Consider the following 16232-nt stretch of genomic DNA (forward strand, 5'->3'; position numbering starts at 1 on the left):
GGGAGGAGACGCGAGGGAGACGTGGGGCACATGTTTGGATTTTGGGTTTTGACAGCCATCTCCTCCAGGCAATTAGTGTAGATTTGACTGAAATGGTGGCAAGCAGAAATCTGTGTTTTCTGAGGTTCTGCCAACAGTAGTCTGCCTTACGTAACTGTCAGCTGGCGCTAAGTGCTATCAGATCCAACGCTTTTTTACGTGCCCGTTTTTTCGCTCGTTCCTCCCGCAAATTTAACCGGATTACGGCTCGGTCTTTTTTATAAAGGCAGGATAAAGCCAGATAACAGTGAGAGTGAGTAGGAACCCCGACTGAGAGAGAATGTACTACCGATCCACCCACTCCGCGATCCCTGTGTGTAGACTAAACCAGGCTTCTCCCTCTCTCTCTCACTCTCTCTCTCTGTCGTTCTCCACCTCTCCCAGCTGGCGTTGTATGTGCTGTCGTTCCTGGAGCCGAAGGACCTGCTGCAGGCGGCTCAGACGTGCCGCTACTGGCGCATCCTGGCGGAGGACAACCTGCTCTGGAGGGAGAAGTGCAGGGAGGAAGGTAGGTGCTGGAGCCAGGCACGCGTAGGCAGCCGCAGAATACTGCAGCACGCAGGAAAACAGTAACACTCAACACCGCTAACACTCGCTGATGGAGGTGGGATTTACACTATACATGTCACCATTGATGAATCCAAAATGATCATGTCAGGCATCAGAGGGACACTGTAGCAGAAATAGGATATGGCTAACATTACATTTGGCTGACACTTGTTAACCAAAGCGACTTACAACATGGAACATGTTTTTTTAAGCTTGTAAGAGCAATTCTAACAACAATTTTACAACAGTAAACAATTGTCTGTAGGATCAGCCAGACTAGTTGTAAGTAGTGCACTGAGAGGCGATGTTCTCTGAACTAACAGGAAGGCTTTTTTGCTCTCTTCTCTCCCAGGTATTGACGAGCCTCTGCACATCAAGCGGCGGAAAGTGATCAAGCCCGGTTTCACGCACAGTCCCTGGAAGAGTGCCTACATCCGGCAGCACAGAATAGACACCAACTGGAGGAGAGGAGACCTCAAGTCCCCCAAGGTAACCTCATCTCTCCTATTAATGACTGCAGGCATGCCAGCATTGTGTGACACCAGTGTATAGTTTCACTCTCCATTAAGCTGTTGACAATGAGGATGTGAATCCTGGCTGTCATTGTCACACTGTTGGCTGTGCAAACGGAGTGGAGTAGAGCTGGGAGGCTGAGCTAACAGTCTTCTGCTGCTGCCGCTGCTGCTGCTGCTCCTCCTGCTGTGTTTAGCTTGGCAGCGGCCGCGGTAGAGGAGCGATGCTCTTCCCAGACGCCACCAGGGCGAGCGCGCGCCCGCCCGCCCGCCTCCCGAAACGCGCTGTGTCATCTGCTGAGCCAGCGCTCCTCTGACCCAGTATCTCAGCCCCACAGCGGCGCAGCCCAGCTGCTCAGAGGGAGGCCGCACGTTTGATGTGTGCTGAAGGGGGGGGGGGCCTCATTAAGCTGCTTTCTTGGCTGCAGAGCCTCACGTTTGCCATTATCACCTGTGCCCCCGCCTGCAGGTGCTGAAGGGCCACGACGATCACGTGATCACCTGCCTCCAGTTCTGCGGAAACCGCATCGTCAGCGGCTCGGACGACAACACGCTCAAAGTGTGGTCAGCAGTCACCGGAAAGGTAAGCCCGCGGGTGTTTTCTCCCGTTAACCCCTCACTCTCCAGACATCTGTGACTAATTCAAATCAAGTGCAGCTCTGAAACGGCAGAGGTCCCAATTGGTGTAGCTTGACTATGTTTCGTGGCTCGGACTAGTGTGCAGGAATCCAGTGCAGCCCGTCAAAGGACAGTCCTTTGTTCTCACATCAGAGTGCCTGCCCAAGGGATGTATGACAAGCAGGTTAATTCCAGCCAGTATTGATCCTCTGGCGTGGGCATCGATCACTGGTGTTTCCGTGGGAACTGGGAGATGGAAATGAGCGTCTGTCCCCACTGCTCTCCCACATCCTCCACTCAGAGCAGCTTTGCACTCACACCCTCCGCCACCAGCCTGGTGGTGTCTTCCATACGGCCGCCTGAGTGGGTGCCCTTCCTCTCCTGATTGATTTTCCAGTTATAAATGTGGGACTGGTGGGGGGTTATGGAGGCATCACTTGGAGTCTGAAGGACAGCCCCCTCCCCCTGTTGCAGGAATAGCAGCAACCAGCAGTCATCTCCATAGTCATCAGGGACTATGTTGTGGCACTCAATTATTTATGAGTGACATGAGTCGCTGTCATGTTAACACTGTGGCTTCATTGCACCTCTAAAGGGCTTCTTCAGGCCTCCCCCCAACTCCCACCATCTTCCTGCTCAGACTGTGTGTGTGTGTGTGTGTGTGTGTGTGTGTGTGTGTGTGTGTGTGTGTGTGTGTGTGTGTGTGTGTGTTAAATGGAGTGAAAGGGCTGTTGCCCACAGGCTTCTTTAAGTATTCATTGGTGGAGGCGATGCGGTGACACGGACCCCGTGTGACTTGTTTATGAGCTCCCTTTGAAAGCGAGCCATTTGGTCTGGAACAGTATGGAGAACGGAAAGGACGCCGTTAATCGCCCTCTCTTCTCTGCCCCCAACCCTCAACCCCACCCCACCACCTCCCACCCCTTTTCAAGTCCTCCATTTTCATCCTGGCTCTAATGAAAATTCCCCTCTTTATATCTATCCAGACGGGCCCCCTCCCCGTTGCCTTGCTTTTTAATGTGCGGGTGAGGCGGGAGGAGGGGGGCCGTGGCCCATTTGGGTGCTAATTTAGAACTCAATGGCTCTAAAGAGTCTCAGCGGCGTTCTCGGGTCGCCTGATTTGGATGCGCACGCACACAACAAAATGGAGAGCCGTTGACTGGCGGCGAGCCTGGTGCGGGGGGGATTACGCCGCGCTTGGTGCGGCCCGGTCGAGGTGAAGGCTGCGTGTCTGATGAGAGGGACAGCAGATGGCCGATGTGCTCTATGCTCCGTGACGGGGGTCGTAACCAGTGGACTGGCACGGAGCCAGGAGTATCCCACAATGCACCTGGCCGCAGGGCCCTCTAGAGGGAAAGCCTCTGGATCCTTCTGTTCCATTTCTTTGGTGAAGGCCATCAGTAGTCATCTCATTACCTGTCGGCACTCCTACACTTAATTACTGAAACAGTAGCAGCCTGAATTAATTGAAGAAATGTGATTTCTGCTGGTATATTTCCCCTATGTGAAGGAGGTAGAATTAATTCTAGACCTGCGCACACAAAGTTTTCTCAAAAAAACAGAATATTGAATACAACTCCTCCTCTGGCTCTAGAACGAAGGTGCATCTGAGGCCGAGTCTGATCTGCGTGTTTATTTATCTCCGTCTCCCGCCCATCTATCCATCTGGCTGTCTAGCTTTCTCTCAAATTGTGTGTCGGTTTCACACAAGTCTGCAAGCATTTGTGTGCTTCTGCTGGACCCCTTTAGCTGGTGTGAGCATTTCTGTCTGCTGTGGACAGGCTGTGAGGCTTCTCTGCCCTCTGGAGCCCAGGCTGATCTTCCATTCGCATGTCTGAACTCAACTGAAGCCAGATCAATATATGGACAGTGAGGGGAAGCCTGTAGAAGTTTGGCTTGTTCAACTTGTAGATATTTGAAAACTAAAGGCTGCTAGACTATTTCATCATCTGCTTGCCTCTCACAAGCCCTTCCCCTCCACGGGCTGAGAGTGTGCATGCGTACTGTTAATTTGGGATTGTCCTTCAGGTTGTTTTTTCCAAGGTCTCCATTTTCCTCCTCACAGTTTGATTCTGGCTGCTTTCTGGGGGGAAGATAAGCAGCCCTGGTGTCGTGGAGAGCTTTTCCTCTCCGCTCCGCTCCCAGAGCCGAGGCCAGATATCTGCCTTCATTAGGCTCTCCGAGGAGCTCGCCGGAGCCATGGGGAGAGGATGGGTGGAGTTCTGGAGAGGCTCCGTAATGAATTGAAACGAGATTACTGATTATTAGTGGAGAAATTGGCTGCCTTCTACCCCAGTGCTACTGACTGTGCTCCGACAGTCATGGCTGCCACGCGCTCTTTTTTTTCCACCGCGTGTGCCCTTCCTCGTGAGTGTGGGAGCGGACTGCTTCTCCAACCCGCCCATCTGTCAGGAGCAGCGGGACTCCCCGCTTGGCAGGTAGACGGCACGCGCAGGCGAGGGTGCAAGGCGCACCTGAGGCTTCTCTTGGCTGGCAAACCCTGCTCGCGAGAACACGGCTCTCCAGAAACTGTTGCAGGCCAGAACATGAACCTGCCTGAAGCGGGGAAATATTTCACAGAATGTACAATACCACGGCACTCGTCCTCTATGGCGCCTTAAACCCTAGTCTGACATATTGATGGGCAGAGTATAGCGAGTGTGGCTGTTGCAATCACCTCACCAGCCTCACTGCAGGCTGCTAGACGTGGTTGAATTTAATGACACAAGATTTATGAGTGTTCCACTCTTCTCAGTGATGAGCTCGGATTATGGACGGTGTGTACTTTTCCAGCTCAGGCAAATGGGGGGTGGGGGGGGGTTGTTGCATGAGCTGAGCGAGGACCCTTGCTGCGAGTAATAGGGAGATGATGGCAGGGCTAGATTAGCCTCAGACGCTTAGAGCAGCCTACGACTCGCATCCCTTTGAAGCAGACAGATGAGACCGGAGCGAGCGCGAGTGCAGCTGGGCTGTGTTTGACTGAAGTCGTCAGTCTAACGAGGATGTCTGCAGCGGCCCGCCGCCGTTTACCGGCGGAGCCCGACGATTCACCTGCGAGGGTGTCGCTCCTAATAAACGCTGGCGCACAACTATGGCAGGATACCCCGAACAAGACTCTCCCCAATTGAGCGTGGCTTGGGGGGGGGGGGGCTGTCAGCCTCCATCTCTCTGGGCTTCCCACTTTTCCCTCGTCTCTCTCTCTTCACCGCGGCGATGGCACCCTCGTGCCGCCTGTGCAGTGGAGCGGAGAGGCTCCCCTGGTGCCCGTCAGTGAGTGGAGCCCTGCGAGGTCACAGCGCTGTTAGGAGGCCGAGCAGGAATCCCTTCGCGATAAGAGCCGTCACTTAGGATTTCTGCCATCGCACTCGAAACAAGTCATCTGTTGCTAATGTGTCACGAGGTGATTACGCTATTAATGTTGTATGTGATATTAAAGAGCTGCTGCCATGGGTACTCATTTTCCAGTAGAATATGCATGTGGGCGCCCCTTGCGCATTTTCACAGGAAGCTGGAGCAACGTGGCTTCAGGCTGAAGGTGTGTTTTCGTATGCGTGCAGTGAAGCCCGGGTCTGGTGCCCTCAGGTTGTTGACGCACTGTTGAGGAATGTGAAGAATTGCATACAAAACAAGCAACTGCACACATTCGCAGGCGTCTTCCATTGATATTTACGGTTCGGCATGAAGTCGCCTCGCAGCCAACTCCAAATTACAGCCGTCAGGAATGTGGAGGTCAGTGGCTGAGGATGAGTGGCGCCGAAGATCACACCCTCTCTCTGCCTGGTCACGCTCCGCAGCGTTAGATGGGAGCGCTGGGAACGAGGAAGAAAAATAAAACAACACCCAGCTCGTGCCCTCTGATTTATTACCCTGTGTCCTTGACGGCTCCGATTCTTGCCTTTCTGCCGCTTATTTTCTCTCCCCATCTCTCGCTCTCTCTCTCTCTCTCTCTCTCTCTGGCGCGCGCACTCTCTCTCTGTCTCCAGTCCTGTCGCCAGTATGACTCAGACTGCATCCTGGCTGAATATCAACAGCTCACCGTGCCCACTGCCGCATGCCAGAATCCCAGACCATCCCCCGCTCTTGTCTGATGGAAAGTGGACCAAAATCAGTGGAATCAGTGGGAACGAAAGTCACTGAACATAACTGTTTTGCGACCTCCTTGATGCAGTCTGTGTATAATTATCTTTAATTATTATCTCTTGCATAATGACGCTCTCTTTTCCTACGCCGCTGTCATTTACCCTCTACTGCACTACAGCCACATAACTGAGTAACTCAATGCAATATCACACTACATTTCCCATGATTCTCTGTGCGTTTCTGATTGGTCCCGAAAACCCCATTAGAGGATGCTCACTGGTCCCAGATGGGCTGGCACAGCCCTGGCTCATTGTGTTGAGTGTGAGCAGGCCAGAGCAGCTGCTCCACACAGATTGCTCAGCAGCTGAGCACTCGCAGGCACAAATCACACACGCCGAGCTGGCCCATCAAAGGCCATCACAAAGGTACACGCCACAAATCAGTGGTTGCAGAATGGGAAATCAGCCGTGATGGGCCGTGCAGGAGATTTGTTTGGGTTCCAAGCCGCGGAAACATCTAGAAGCGGCAGCCACAACCGCTTCTTGTTCTGGAAACTGTATTCTTCCAAACGTTTCCCTCAGCAGTCTCTAGTTGCTGTCAGGCAAGTGCCTGTTTTTCACCACGGATCAAATGCAGACAGAAAAAAAAATGCAAGAAATGCAATAAAAATAGAGTCCAGGATTATGCCACCATCTCTGGCTTCAGAGGGCTCCAGCAGCCATTTAAAAGAATGTTAATCTTCCGCGCGCCGGCTGCCAGGGGTGGCTGCCTTTGTGCTTGTTCCACAGGCAGATAAACAGACACCTAAGCCATTTCATTTCAAAGGTCCTCTTTCCAGACTCTGGCTGAGTGGGCTCTAATCGGCCAAGAACAGGGGAAGGCTTTGTGGACACGGACTGGCTATGCAAGTACTGTGGTTTGCACTCATGTTGAGAAATCCATCTCCCTGGTAACATACACTCATTACCGAATAAAAATGCTCATGTTTAATTCAGCCATGGCCTCATCAATATTCAACCAATGTTCCCCATTCCACCCGGTTTCATGGGGATATCGAGATGTGCCGGATACATCACAGGGATCATACGATGAGCCCTTTTCCACTGAGAGCGAGGCAGATGTCTGCAGTGGGAAGAAAATGGATGCGAAAGCCATGATTTTCCCCTTCTCATGATTGTCCATAGATGTCACAAAGTCATTAGTGCTCTCACTTGACTAAGCCTCTCGATCTCATTCATCCTCTTGGCCACTGGTAATGGTGTTTAATTGCCTCCCATTTGTTAGCAGCCTGAGCCCTTTGTTCCCCTTCCTGCTGACCAGACTGGCTGCTGGGACTGACTGTGCTTGGCTGTGCCGTCGAGGCAGAGGACGAAGCGAAGCGAGCGCAGAATAAAGTTAACCTTTGTGACACCGCGTGATAGATGGAGACGCCGAGGTCGTGTAGTGCTGTGGATAGTTAACGGACCGTCGCTGTTTATCGCCCCGTAAAAAAAAAAAAAAAAAAGCGCCCTCGGCCACCATGCTGGTGTGGGTACCATCAGCAGGTTTATGGGCCCTGCTCGAGAGGCGAGCCGCCCCAGCCTGCTCTGCAGAGCTATGGATCATAACACCCACAGAATGCCCAGGGGAGCACACGTCTCCTCCAGCCCTAATTAAATGCAGCGTCAAAGCGCTAATTAAATTTACCTAAAACCATCCCCTCTCAAACAGATCGGGAGAGTTTCGCGATCAATAGCTAATCTGTCATCTAAAATGAGGAAATCATCTTTCTTTTTTTTTTGCTGTATTAGCTCAATTTCCTCTGAAGTGGAATAAATTAGCCGCTTTGGTCGAGAATAGATAAGGAAAAAGGAAATTACATAGGTTGAGGAAAGGTCAATATTATATTTGTTCCCCTACCACATTATAGAGTGTATTTCTTTTCTAATGACCTTTCTAAAGGTCCTTTCCATTTATTTTGCATGCCCTTTCCTTCCAGGCTCCATCCCAGTTTAAAATTTGCCAAATCGCTCCCCCAAGACAGATCAAATGCACATCCACTCATCACAAGCTCATTAATAAGGTCACAACCCACTCCAGTACTGGGCTCTGCCTCCTTCAGTTGATGTGCCCTAACACAGAGGATGCTCTCTGATAACAGACTTCTGATAGTCCATGGTTATACCTTTTTTACCATGAGAGCCATTGGTCCTGATATGACATTGAACGAAAACCCTCAACTTACATGATCTGTCTGCACTTCCTTACTTTTGGAATTTCAGCAGTTTGGCGTAATGTCTTTGCCTTGTTGATATTTGATGTTCTTGTGCACTACATGATTTAAAAACTTGGAGCTACTTATAGGTGATGTCAGATCTGCTTGTAGGCACATTTCACAAGTCCAATGTCCCAATTTGGTGTTAAAATAGACACCAGTGTAACCAACACTCCATTGAGAAACAATGTATCTTCTGCCAGGAAGTCCCACAGAATGTGTAGCATTGCACTTGTATTGATGTGTTGCATGTAAAGTCTATTGTAAATGTGTGTGCGTGTCTGACGGCTGCCCTCTCTGTTGTGCTTGCAGTGTTTGCGGACGCTGGTGGGCCACACGGGTGGCGTGTGGTCGTCCCAGATGAGGGACAACATCATCATCAGCGGCTCGACGGACCGCACGCTGAAGGTGTGGAACGCCGAGACGGGGGAATGTATCCACACGCTGTACGGACACACCTCCACCGTGCGCTGCATGCACCTGCACGAGAAAAGGTACCAGCAGCACACGCCGCTAAAGGCAGGCCGAGGCCACGCCCTCATACTCGTATACCTTCAGCTCTCATATCTGTTCTCATGGTGGGCATAACCTATGGGTCACTCCACTTGTAAACTTACAATACTCATCTCTATTATTATATAGTTGAAATGGCTATAATAAACTTGAACTTGAACAGACAAATCATCTACGTAGACACATAGATTATGTAGAATTATATTTCTTATTTGCTGGTTCATAGGTCATTGCAGAGCTCTCTCCCCCCCCAATGTCTGTCCAAGCTGTTTAAGGGAGAGCATATTCAAGTTCACCATCAAACGTGCATTGTGACGGAGGGTACGGCAGCTAGCGTGCCGTTAAAGTGGCGCGGGGTCGCAGCTGGAAAAGGCTGATGTTCACATATCAGTGCACAACAATGTGCTCCGTGGGCTGTGGCGGTGCTCTCTGTCCCCTGTGGAGGCCTCCCGTCAGTCTCTGTGCGCTCGCGTCCGGCCTCTAGTGCTCTTTCTGCCCAGGGCCACGTGCGGCCTGAGCCACTCCTGATTACTCACTGGGCAGAAAGGGCCGAGGAACAGACCGCCCTGGAAGAGGCAAGATGGGAGGTGGGGGTGGGGGGTGGGGGGGGGGCGGGGGAGAGTGCAGTGGAAGGTTCCAGAGCACAATGCCTCTCCGCTGTCTCCTTTGTTCCGGCCTGCATTAGAGGAGACGTTCTGTCCTCGGCTGAAACGTAGTAAAAATGTTATTTATGGCGGACTTGTGTTCAATGCGCTGAGATGAAAAGGCCATGGCACGCGTAGTTGGATTTCATCATGGGAAATGGAAATGGATATGTCTTGGCAGGAGGCCAGTGATATCTGCCTCAATAAGCGCGCCTGTAGAATACAGTAAATCCCCTTGATAAATGGTGTGCCCCCGCTGCTAAAGGTGAAGCTCCTCTACAGCACGAACTGCTGTCCTTGCACAAAGAGACCGTAACGCCATCCTCGTCTGTCCGTCCGTCTGTCCGCAGGGTGGTGAGCGGCTCCCGGGACGCCACGCTGCGCGTGTGGGACATCGAGACGGGTCAGTGTTTGCACGTGCTCATGGGCCACGTGGCGGCCGTGCGCTGCGTCCAGTACGACGGGCGCCGGGTCGTGAGCGGCGCCTACGACTTCATGGTCAAGGTGTGGGACCCCGAGACCGAGACCTGCCTGCACACACTGCAGGGCCACACCAACAGAGTCTACTCCTTACAGGTACGCAACATGGCTGCTCAGTCACACACACACACACACACACACACACACACACACACACACACACACACACACTGCAGGGCCACACCAACAGAGTCTACTCCTTACAGGTACGCAACATGGCTGCTCACAGTCACACACACACACACACACACACACACACACACACACACACACACTGCAGGGCCACACCAACAGAGTCTACTCCTTACAGGTACGCAACATGGCTGCTCACAGTCACACACACACACACACACACACACACACACACACACACACACACACTGCAGGGCCACACCAACAGAGTCTACTCCTCACAGGTACGCAACATGGCTGCTCACAGTCACACACACACACACACACACACACACACTGCAGGGCCACACCAACAGAGTCTACTCCTTACAGGTACGCAACATGGCTGCTCACAGTCACACACGCACACACACACACACACACACACACACACACACACACTGCAGGGCCACACCAGAGTCTACTCCTTACAGGTACGCAACATGGCTGCTCACAGTCACACACACACACACACACACACACACACACTGCAGGGCCACACCAGAGTCTACTCCTTACAGGTACGCAACATGGCTGCTCACAGTCACACACACACACACACACGCACACACACACACACACACACACAAAGGTTTATTAATGCACGTCGGAAGGCTCCGGAGGCCAGTATATCAATCAGACAGATTTGTTTCACTCAACAGCATGAAATCTCCAGCCTCCAGACTTGTAGGGCGTCAGCAAGCCGCTCCGGCTCTGCAGCTCATCTAATGCGTTCACATGGCAGGAAGGGAACATGACTCATGTACAGTGCACTACACTCTGTCTGGCTCTCCGTAATGGAACATCTTGCTCTGTTATGCCAGCTGTATACTGCCAACAGTTATTCTTTAGAAATGGCCTCACTATGAGAAACATTATTTCAGTACATAAATATTGTACATATAATATTTGGTACCAGATTGATATAAATATTTTATTACTGTTTGTTGTTTATTCATCAATATATCATGGACATTCATGAATGTCATTATCAAGCTTGTTGCAGTCCAAAGGGAGAGGGGGTATCTTATAACACTGCATGTACTGTATCCCAAACCCTTAATGTTCTTGTCATTATTGGTGGCCAGCCATGGTAAAGTGTCTATAAAGTCCTGCAGAACTGCTATCCGTGTGCATATCTCCTGTGGTTCTCCATGCTAATCATAATGACGGACCTGTGGTGGCCAGAGCCCTGCTGTGGTGAGGCGTGTAGGCTGTGGGCTGAGCCTGCAGTGCTGCTGCTGGGCTGGTGTGAGAGGTCAATGCCTCCCCCAGCCTGTCCTCTGTCCTCTGGGCCTCGTCCTGCCACTGATCACACTGCAGTCTAGCGCAGGCCTCCGCGTGGGCCGCACGGCCAGAGAGGGGCTGATGCTGCTGCAGGAGACGCTCCTTGAGCTCTTCATTAGGTAATGCTGGCTTCTGTGTGTGTGTGACGGTGAATCTGACCCCGAGACCTGTCTTTTCCTCCCCCACCAGTTTGACGGCGTGCACGTGGTCAGCGGCTCGTTGGACACATCGATCCGCGTGTGGGACGTGGAGACGGGCAACTGCATCCACACGCTCACCGGGCACCAGTCCCTCACCAGCGGCATGGAGCTCAAGGACAACATCCTGGTGTCCGGCAACGCCGACTCCACCGTCAAGATCTGGGACATCAAGACGGGCCAGTGCCTCCAGACACTTCAAGGTCAGAGCGCCGATCGATCTCCCCGGGATTTCAGCCCGAGCGGCTGCTGATGTTAAACGAGTCTCACGGCGTCGTGTTTACGACCTTATTTTTTAAATGCCTTAGTCTAGCTTTGTACTCGCGGCTATCGGGAGGGAGAATAGAGGCAGCCATCCGTGGCCGGGGCTCCCCTGGTGCTTGTCGTGTCCTTTAGCGGTGCTGTGCTGTGCCGTGTTGTGTGACTGCTCTGGTCCAGCGATGCCGTCATCCTTAACCACACCGGCCCTTATCCGGCCGCCGTAATTGTGTCTCAGAGGCCCGCTAAACAGGAGGAGTCGGAGAGCGCGCGGATCCATAAACAAAGAAAATCGAGTGGTTTACAGCTGTAGGAAAAACAATGGGCGCTGCCCATGGACACTGAGCACAACACGCTGATATCATGCAGCTCCCCTCATCCCCCAGTGGCCCTCTCTGTCCCCATAACAATTATGCATCACTTCCTATAAGCATCCAGACTAGGCGTCTGAGAGACGGTGTGCTCTCTCTCTCTCTCTCTCTCTCTCTCTCTCTCTCTCTCTCTCTCTCTCTCTCTCTCTCTCTCTCTCTCTCTCTCTCTCTCGTCTGGATGGCCTTATTAAACACCCTATGGCTGCTATCTGAGCTCACCCGGCTGGCTGAGGAGAACAAAGGGATCCCCTCTCTTGGCATCAGAGGGATGGAGCGGCACGGGGATGCAAGGAGGATGAAAAGGAGCGAGGGGGGGATGGGGGAAGACGTGGCGTGTTAGGGAGCCCTGCGAGGCAGATGCACAGCGCAGGAGGAGGAGGGGGGGTGGGGTTGGGTGGGGTTGGGTTTGGGGTGCAGGGCAGCGTGGAGGTTGGGGGTGGATGTCGTCTCTTTTGTAGGTCAGCTAATTGGGTCATTGGGCATTTCCCTTTTATTCACGATGACATTTAGATAGAACAATAGACCGAGAAACGGGACACTTAACATTAAAGGAAATGTACCTGATGCTTTATTATGGTGATGGGCGAGGGAGGGAGCTTTCTCCAGTCCTTTGTTAACTTGATGACACACGAGGCAGTGCACAACAAAGGCCACTGAAGACGCGCAGTGTTCAAAAGGGGGCATATCTACCTACACACACAAACACCAATTGAATGACTTGTTCCTCATTAACGGAGGTTGCTTTGAAATGGAAATGGAAAAAGCTGCTCATGGCTTTTATTGGATTATTCTACTTGATTATCTGCTGGGTAATCGTGAGACAGATGTGGTTTGCTAACACACCAATTAGCATTTGTATTTCATACAGAAGTGGTTTATTTCCTAATTGCCTACAGATTCTTTGTGTCCCGTCATAGTTAATGTGCAGTAATTTGTTTTTAGCCTGTACCGCATACGGCTTGCTCACACACTTTGATACATGTGTGCGGAGACGTCGAAAAGAAAGATGTGAAATAACGATAGAGAATCGAACTAATGGTCTGTAATGGAAGCTCCGTGTGGCTCCGTAACGATGGCGCTAACTCTCCCTGTCTGTGCGTCTGTGGTTCCCCACAGGTCCCCACAAGCACCAGAGCGCCGTCACGTGCCTCCAGTTCAACAAGAACTTTGTGATCACCAGCTCGGACGACGGCACGGTCAAGCTGTGGGACCTGAAGACGGGCGAGTTCATCCGCAACCTGGTGACGCTGGAGAGCGGCGGCAGCGGCGGCGTGGTGTGGCGCATCCGCGCCTCCAACACCAAGCTGGTGTGCGCCGTGGGCAGCCGCAACGGCACCGAGGAGACCAAGCTGCTCGTGCTGGACTTCGACGTGGACATGAAGTGACATGCGATGTTTTTTTCTTTTTTTAAAGACCGGGGGAGATGACGTGGAGGAGGAGGAGGAGGGGAGAAAAAGAGGGGGAGATTGAGAGAGAGAGAGAATAAGAGAGAGAGAGAGGGAGAGAGCGAAAGAGGGGTTGAGGGTGGATGGCTGAGCCCCCTTTGTGGAGCTCAATGTCACGATCCATCGCTTGCTCTTTTTTTTATTTAAACGGCAACAAAAAAATGTATCTCTCCAACCATCCCCAGCCAGCCCTCCCCATCTGCTGGGTGGTGGTGGTGATGGTGGTGGTGGTGTTATCTGGCTCTACAGTGTCTCCATCACCCTCTCTCTCTCCCCTTGGCTGGACGGGGTGGTGTACATGGGGGGGCCTTTGCTTGGGGCGGGCGAGGAGAGCGCGGACGGCGTGGAGGAGGGGCCGAGAGCGAGGAGAGGAGAGGACTGGACTCGTGCGCTGCCTCCTCCCCCCACCCTCCACACGTGCGTCTGCAGCAGGAGCTCGGCTCGCTCACGGCGGCAGCAGCAGCAGCAGCAGCCACACGGACAGACTGGTCTGCACTCGCCAGCAGTGCTGTGCTCAGATGTACAAAACCCACATGATTTTAGCCCCCCACTCCTGCCCCACTCCCACCCCCACCTCCTTCACCTGTTCAGAACAGGCCAAGAGCGCACCGATACCAGGCAGCGGTAAACACACACACACACACACACACACACACACATGCACACTCACTCACTCACTCCCAGAGACCTCCGATTGAGTTCCTTTCACAGTGCTGCTTATGGAGCGCCCCACCACGGGTGACAGGGTGTGGGTATGGGTGCACGTGGCGTAGAGTAGAGGCGCGCGGACTGGTTGGACTGACGGACGCCCCCCCGCCCCGGTGGCCTCGGCCCTGGGACCGGTGCGCTCCACTTTCTTTCTGTGCATTTTGGTTTGTTTCCTTTTTCCTCCTCTCCCCATCACTTTGTTTCCTGGCTTTGAGTTCCTCACAAACAAAAACACGGACGATGAAACCTTTTTAGTGTGCTCCACAAATTTCCTGTTCCCCCACTCTTTATTTTTTGCCTGCTGTTGCCATTAGCAACACATCCCAGTATTAAGCTGTTCTTTGCTCTTCACGTTACATTCTCTCTATTTGTTTGGGTTTGTTTTTTTGTTGGATTTTTCCCTTCTCTCCTTCCATGTCTTTCTCTCCCCTTCATGCACAGAGCTGACAACGAGTCCAGCCTCCAGCGCAGTGTCTGCTCATTGGCCTTTATGTTGGAGAGTCTGGACGTTTAGTCACCTCAGCCCAGGTGTTTAGAGCTGAGGATGGGGGTCGAGGTGGGAGGCGTGCGTGCGTGCGTGTGTGTGTACGTGTGTGTGCGTATGTGTGTGTGTGTGTGTGTGTGTGTGTGTGCATTTGTGTGGTGGTGGTGGTGAGCTAGCATCACCTCAGCTCCTGGGAAGTGCGCTTTCCCCCCAGTACTGTTTCTCCCAGTGGCCAAACGGAATTCATGCTGCTAGACAGAGAAAAGCAAGGTGGAACTTTTAACTCGCTGTGACGTTTTAGTCCCAGACTAAATTCCAAAAATTGACTCTATATAGTTTGGACGGAGGAAAAAAAAAAACGATGCGCAATGGAAATTACAACCGACATTTTTTTTTTGTGTGTGTGTTTTTGTTTTGTTTTGTTTTCGTTTTTGTTTTTGCCACTGAAACTTGAGCCAAATGTGCCTCAACGAGGCTGAGAAGAGGGAGTGATGAACAGACAAAGACAGGTTTGCCCGAGGAGACAGGATAGGATTGACATGAGCAAATTAATGTGTGTGTGCGTGTGTGTGTGTGTGTGTGTGCATGCGTGTGTGTGTGCGTGTGTGTGTGTGTATGCTGTGTGAGGTCTTGAATAATTGTAAACACATTCCTTTGGACAAAGCTCTGTTAGCCTGTACTCCTTCGAAATGAGTGTTTGACAGGATTACTAAAGCAACAGCCCAGTCAGGGTTTTAAAGTGAATGAGAACTGTCCATGTAGCTGTCTATGAGCTTGATGTCTGTGTTTCGTTCACTCGAATGTTTTTGATTTTTTTTTTTTTTGCAACTGATTTCAGAGGCATCACCATTAAACCAACTGACAGGTCCATGTGGTGACGAGGAAGAGTGTAGTGTTTGAAATGTTACAGTACCAGAGCCCTTCACGCTCTCAGAACAAGGGAGGGGACACGCAGCAACACAGGCAGATGAATTCAAGGTGAACATAGCCAAACGATTAGTCTCATTCTCCAAGTCACACAACTCAAGCTGAACTGTGAAAGTGGTATAACACTGTATATTATAAAACAATCTTGCTCTCTCTTATCTGTTTTTGTTTTTTTTTCTTTTTTATTTCAGTTTAATTTATGATCTGGTTTTTAAAAATCAGATGTCGGAGGTGTTTTTATTTTTCATTCAGTTCATGTAACTGCCTGGCATAACAGACAGAAAAAAACTTAAAGGGATTGTGTATTGTTTGATTCACTTAGAATTTTTATTTTCTTATAACTTAAGTGCAATAAAATGTGTTTTTTCTTTTTCATTTCAAGCCTGTTGGTTGTGTGTGCTTGTCAGTGTGGAAGTGTCATTCGTGTTAAAAATAAAGCTTCAACCATCTACGGCATTTACTTTAAATGGGTTAGTAACGCACACACAACACAACACTGACTAAGAAACCAACACAGCAGCCATACACATTGAAAGGAGAATAAGCCCATTTCAGTGTCCAACCTCACTGATGTCAATGAGGCCTTAATTGGGAAGGTAACTCGTCTTCCTGTTTCTGTCTTTCCTGTGGACTGTGCTGTTCCAGAGGAAGTGAGTTTACACCGTGTGAAAATGGGCTAATTGAGGTACCCAGGA

At 51.4% G+C, this 16232-nt stretch overlaps 1 protein-coding gene across 4 annotated transcripts in view; it reads left to right on the forward strand.

Moving 5' to 3' along the window:
• The window catches only part of fbxw7 (F-box and WD repeat domain containing 7), a 119178-nt gene extending 103192 nt beyond the window's left edge, over positions 1 to 15986 (forward strand). For all 4 annotated transcript variants that reach the window (XM_062517637.1, XM_062517645.1, XM_062517653.1 and 1 more), the window contains 7 exons: positions 424 to 547; positions 941 to 1077; positions 1570 to 1683; positions 8365 to 8546; positions 9560 to 9785; positions 11337 to 11547; positions 13090 to 15986. In XM_062517637.1, the coding sequence (XP_062373621.1) occupies positions 424 to 547; positions 941 to 1077; positions 1570 to 1683; positions 8365 to 8546; positions 9560 to 9785; positions 11337 to 11547; positions 13090 to 13358 (1263 nt within the window). In that variant the 3' untranslated portion in view covers positions 13359 to 15986. The remainder of the gene's footprint in view (positions 1 to 423; positions 548 to 940; positions 1078 to 1569; positions 1684 to 8364; positions 8547 to 9559; positions 9786 to 11336; positions 11548 to 13089) is intronic.
• Positions 15987 to 16232: the final 246 nt, after the last annotated feature.

This window comes from Sardina pilchardus, chromosome 2, assembly GCF_963854185.1.
Source record: "Sardina pilchardus chromosome 2, fSarPil1.1, whole genome shotgun sequence".
NCBI classification, from domain to species: Eukaryota; Metazoa; Chordata; class Actinopteri; order Clupeiformes; family Clupeidae; genus Sardina; species Sardina pilchardus.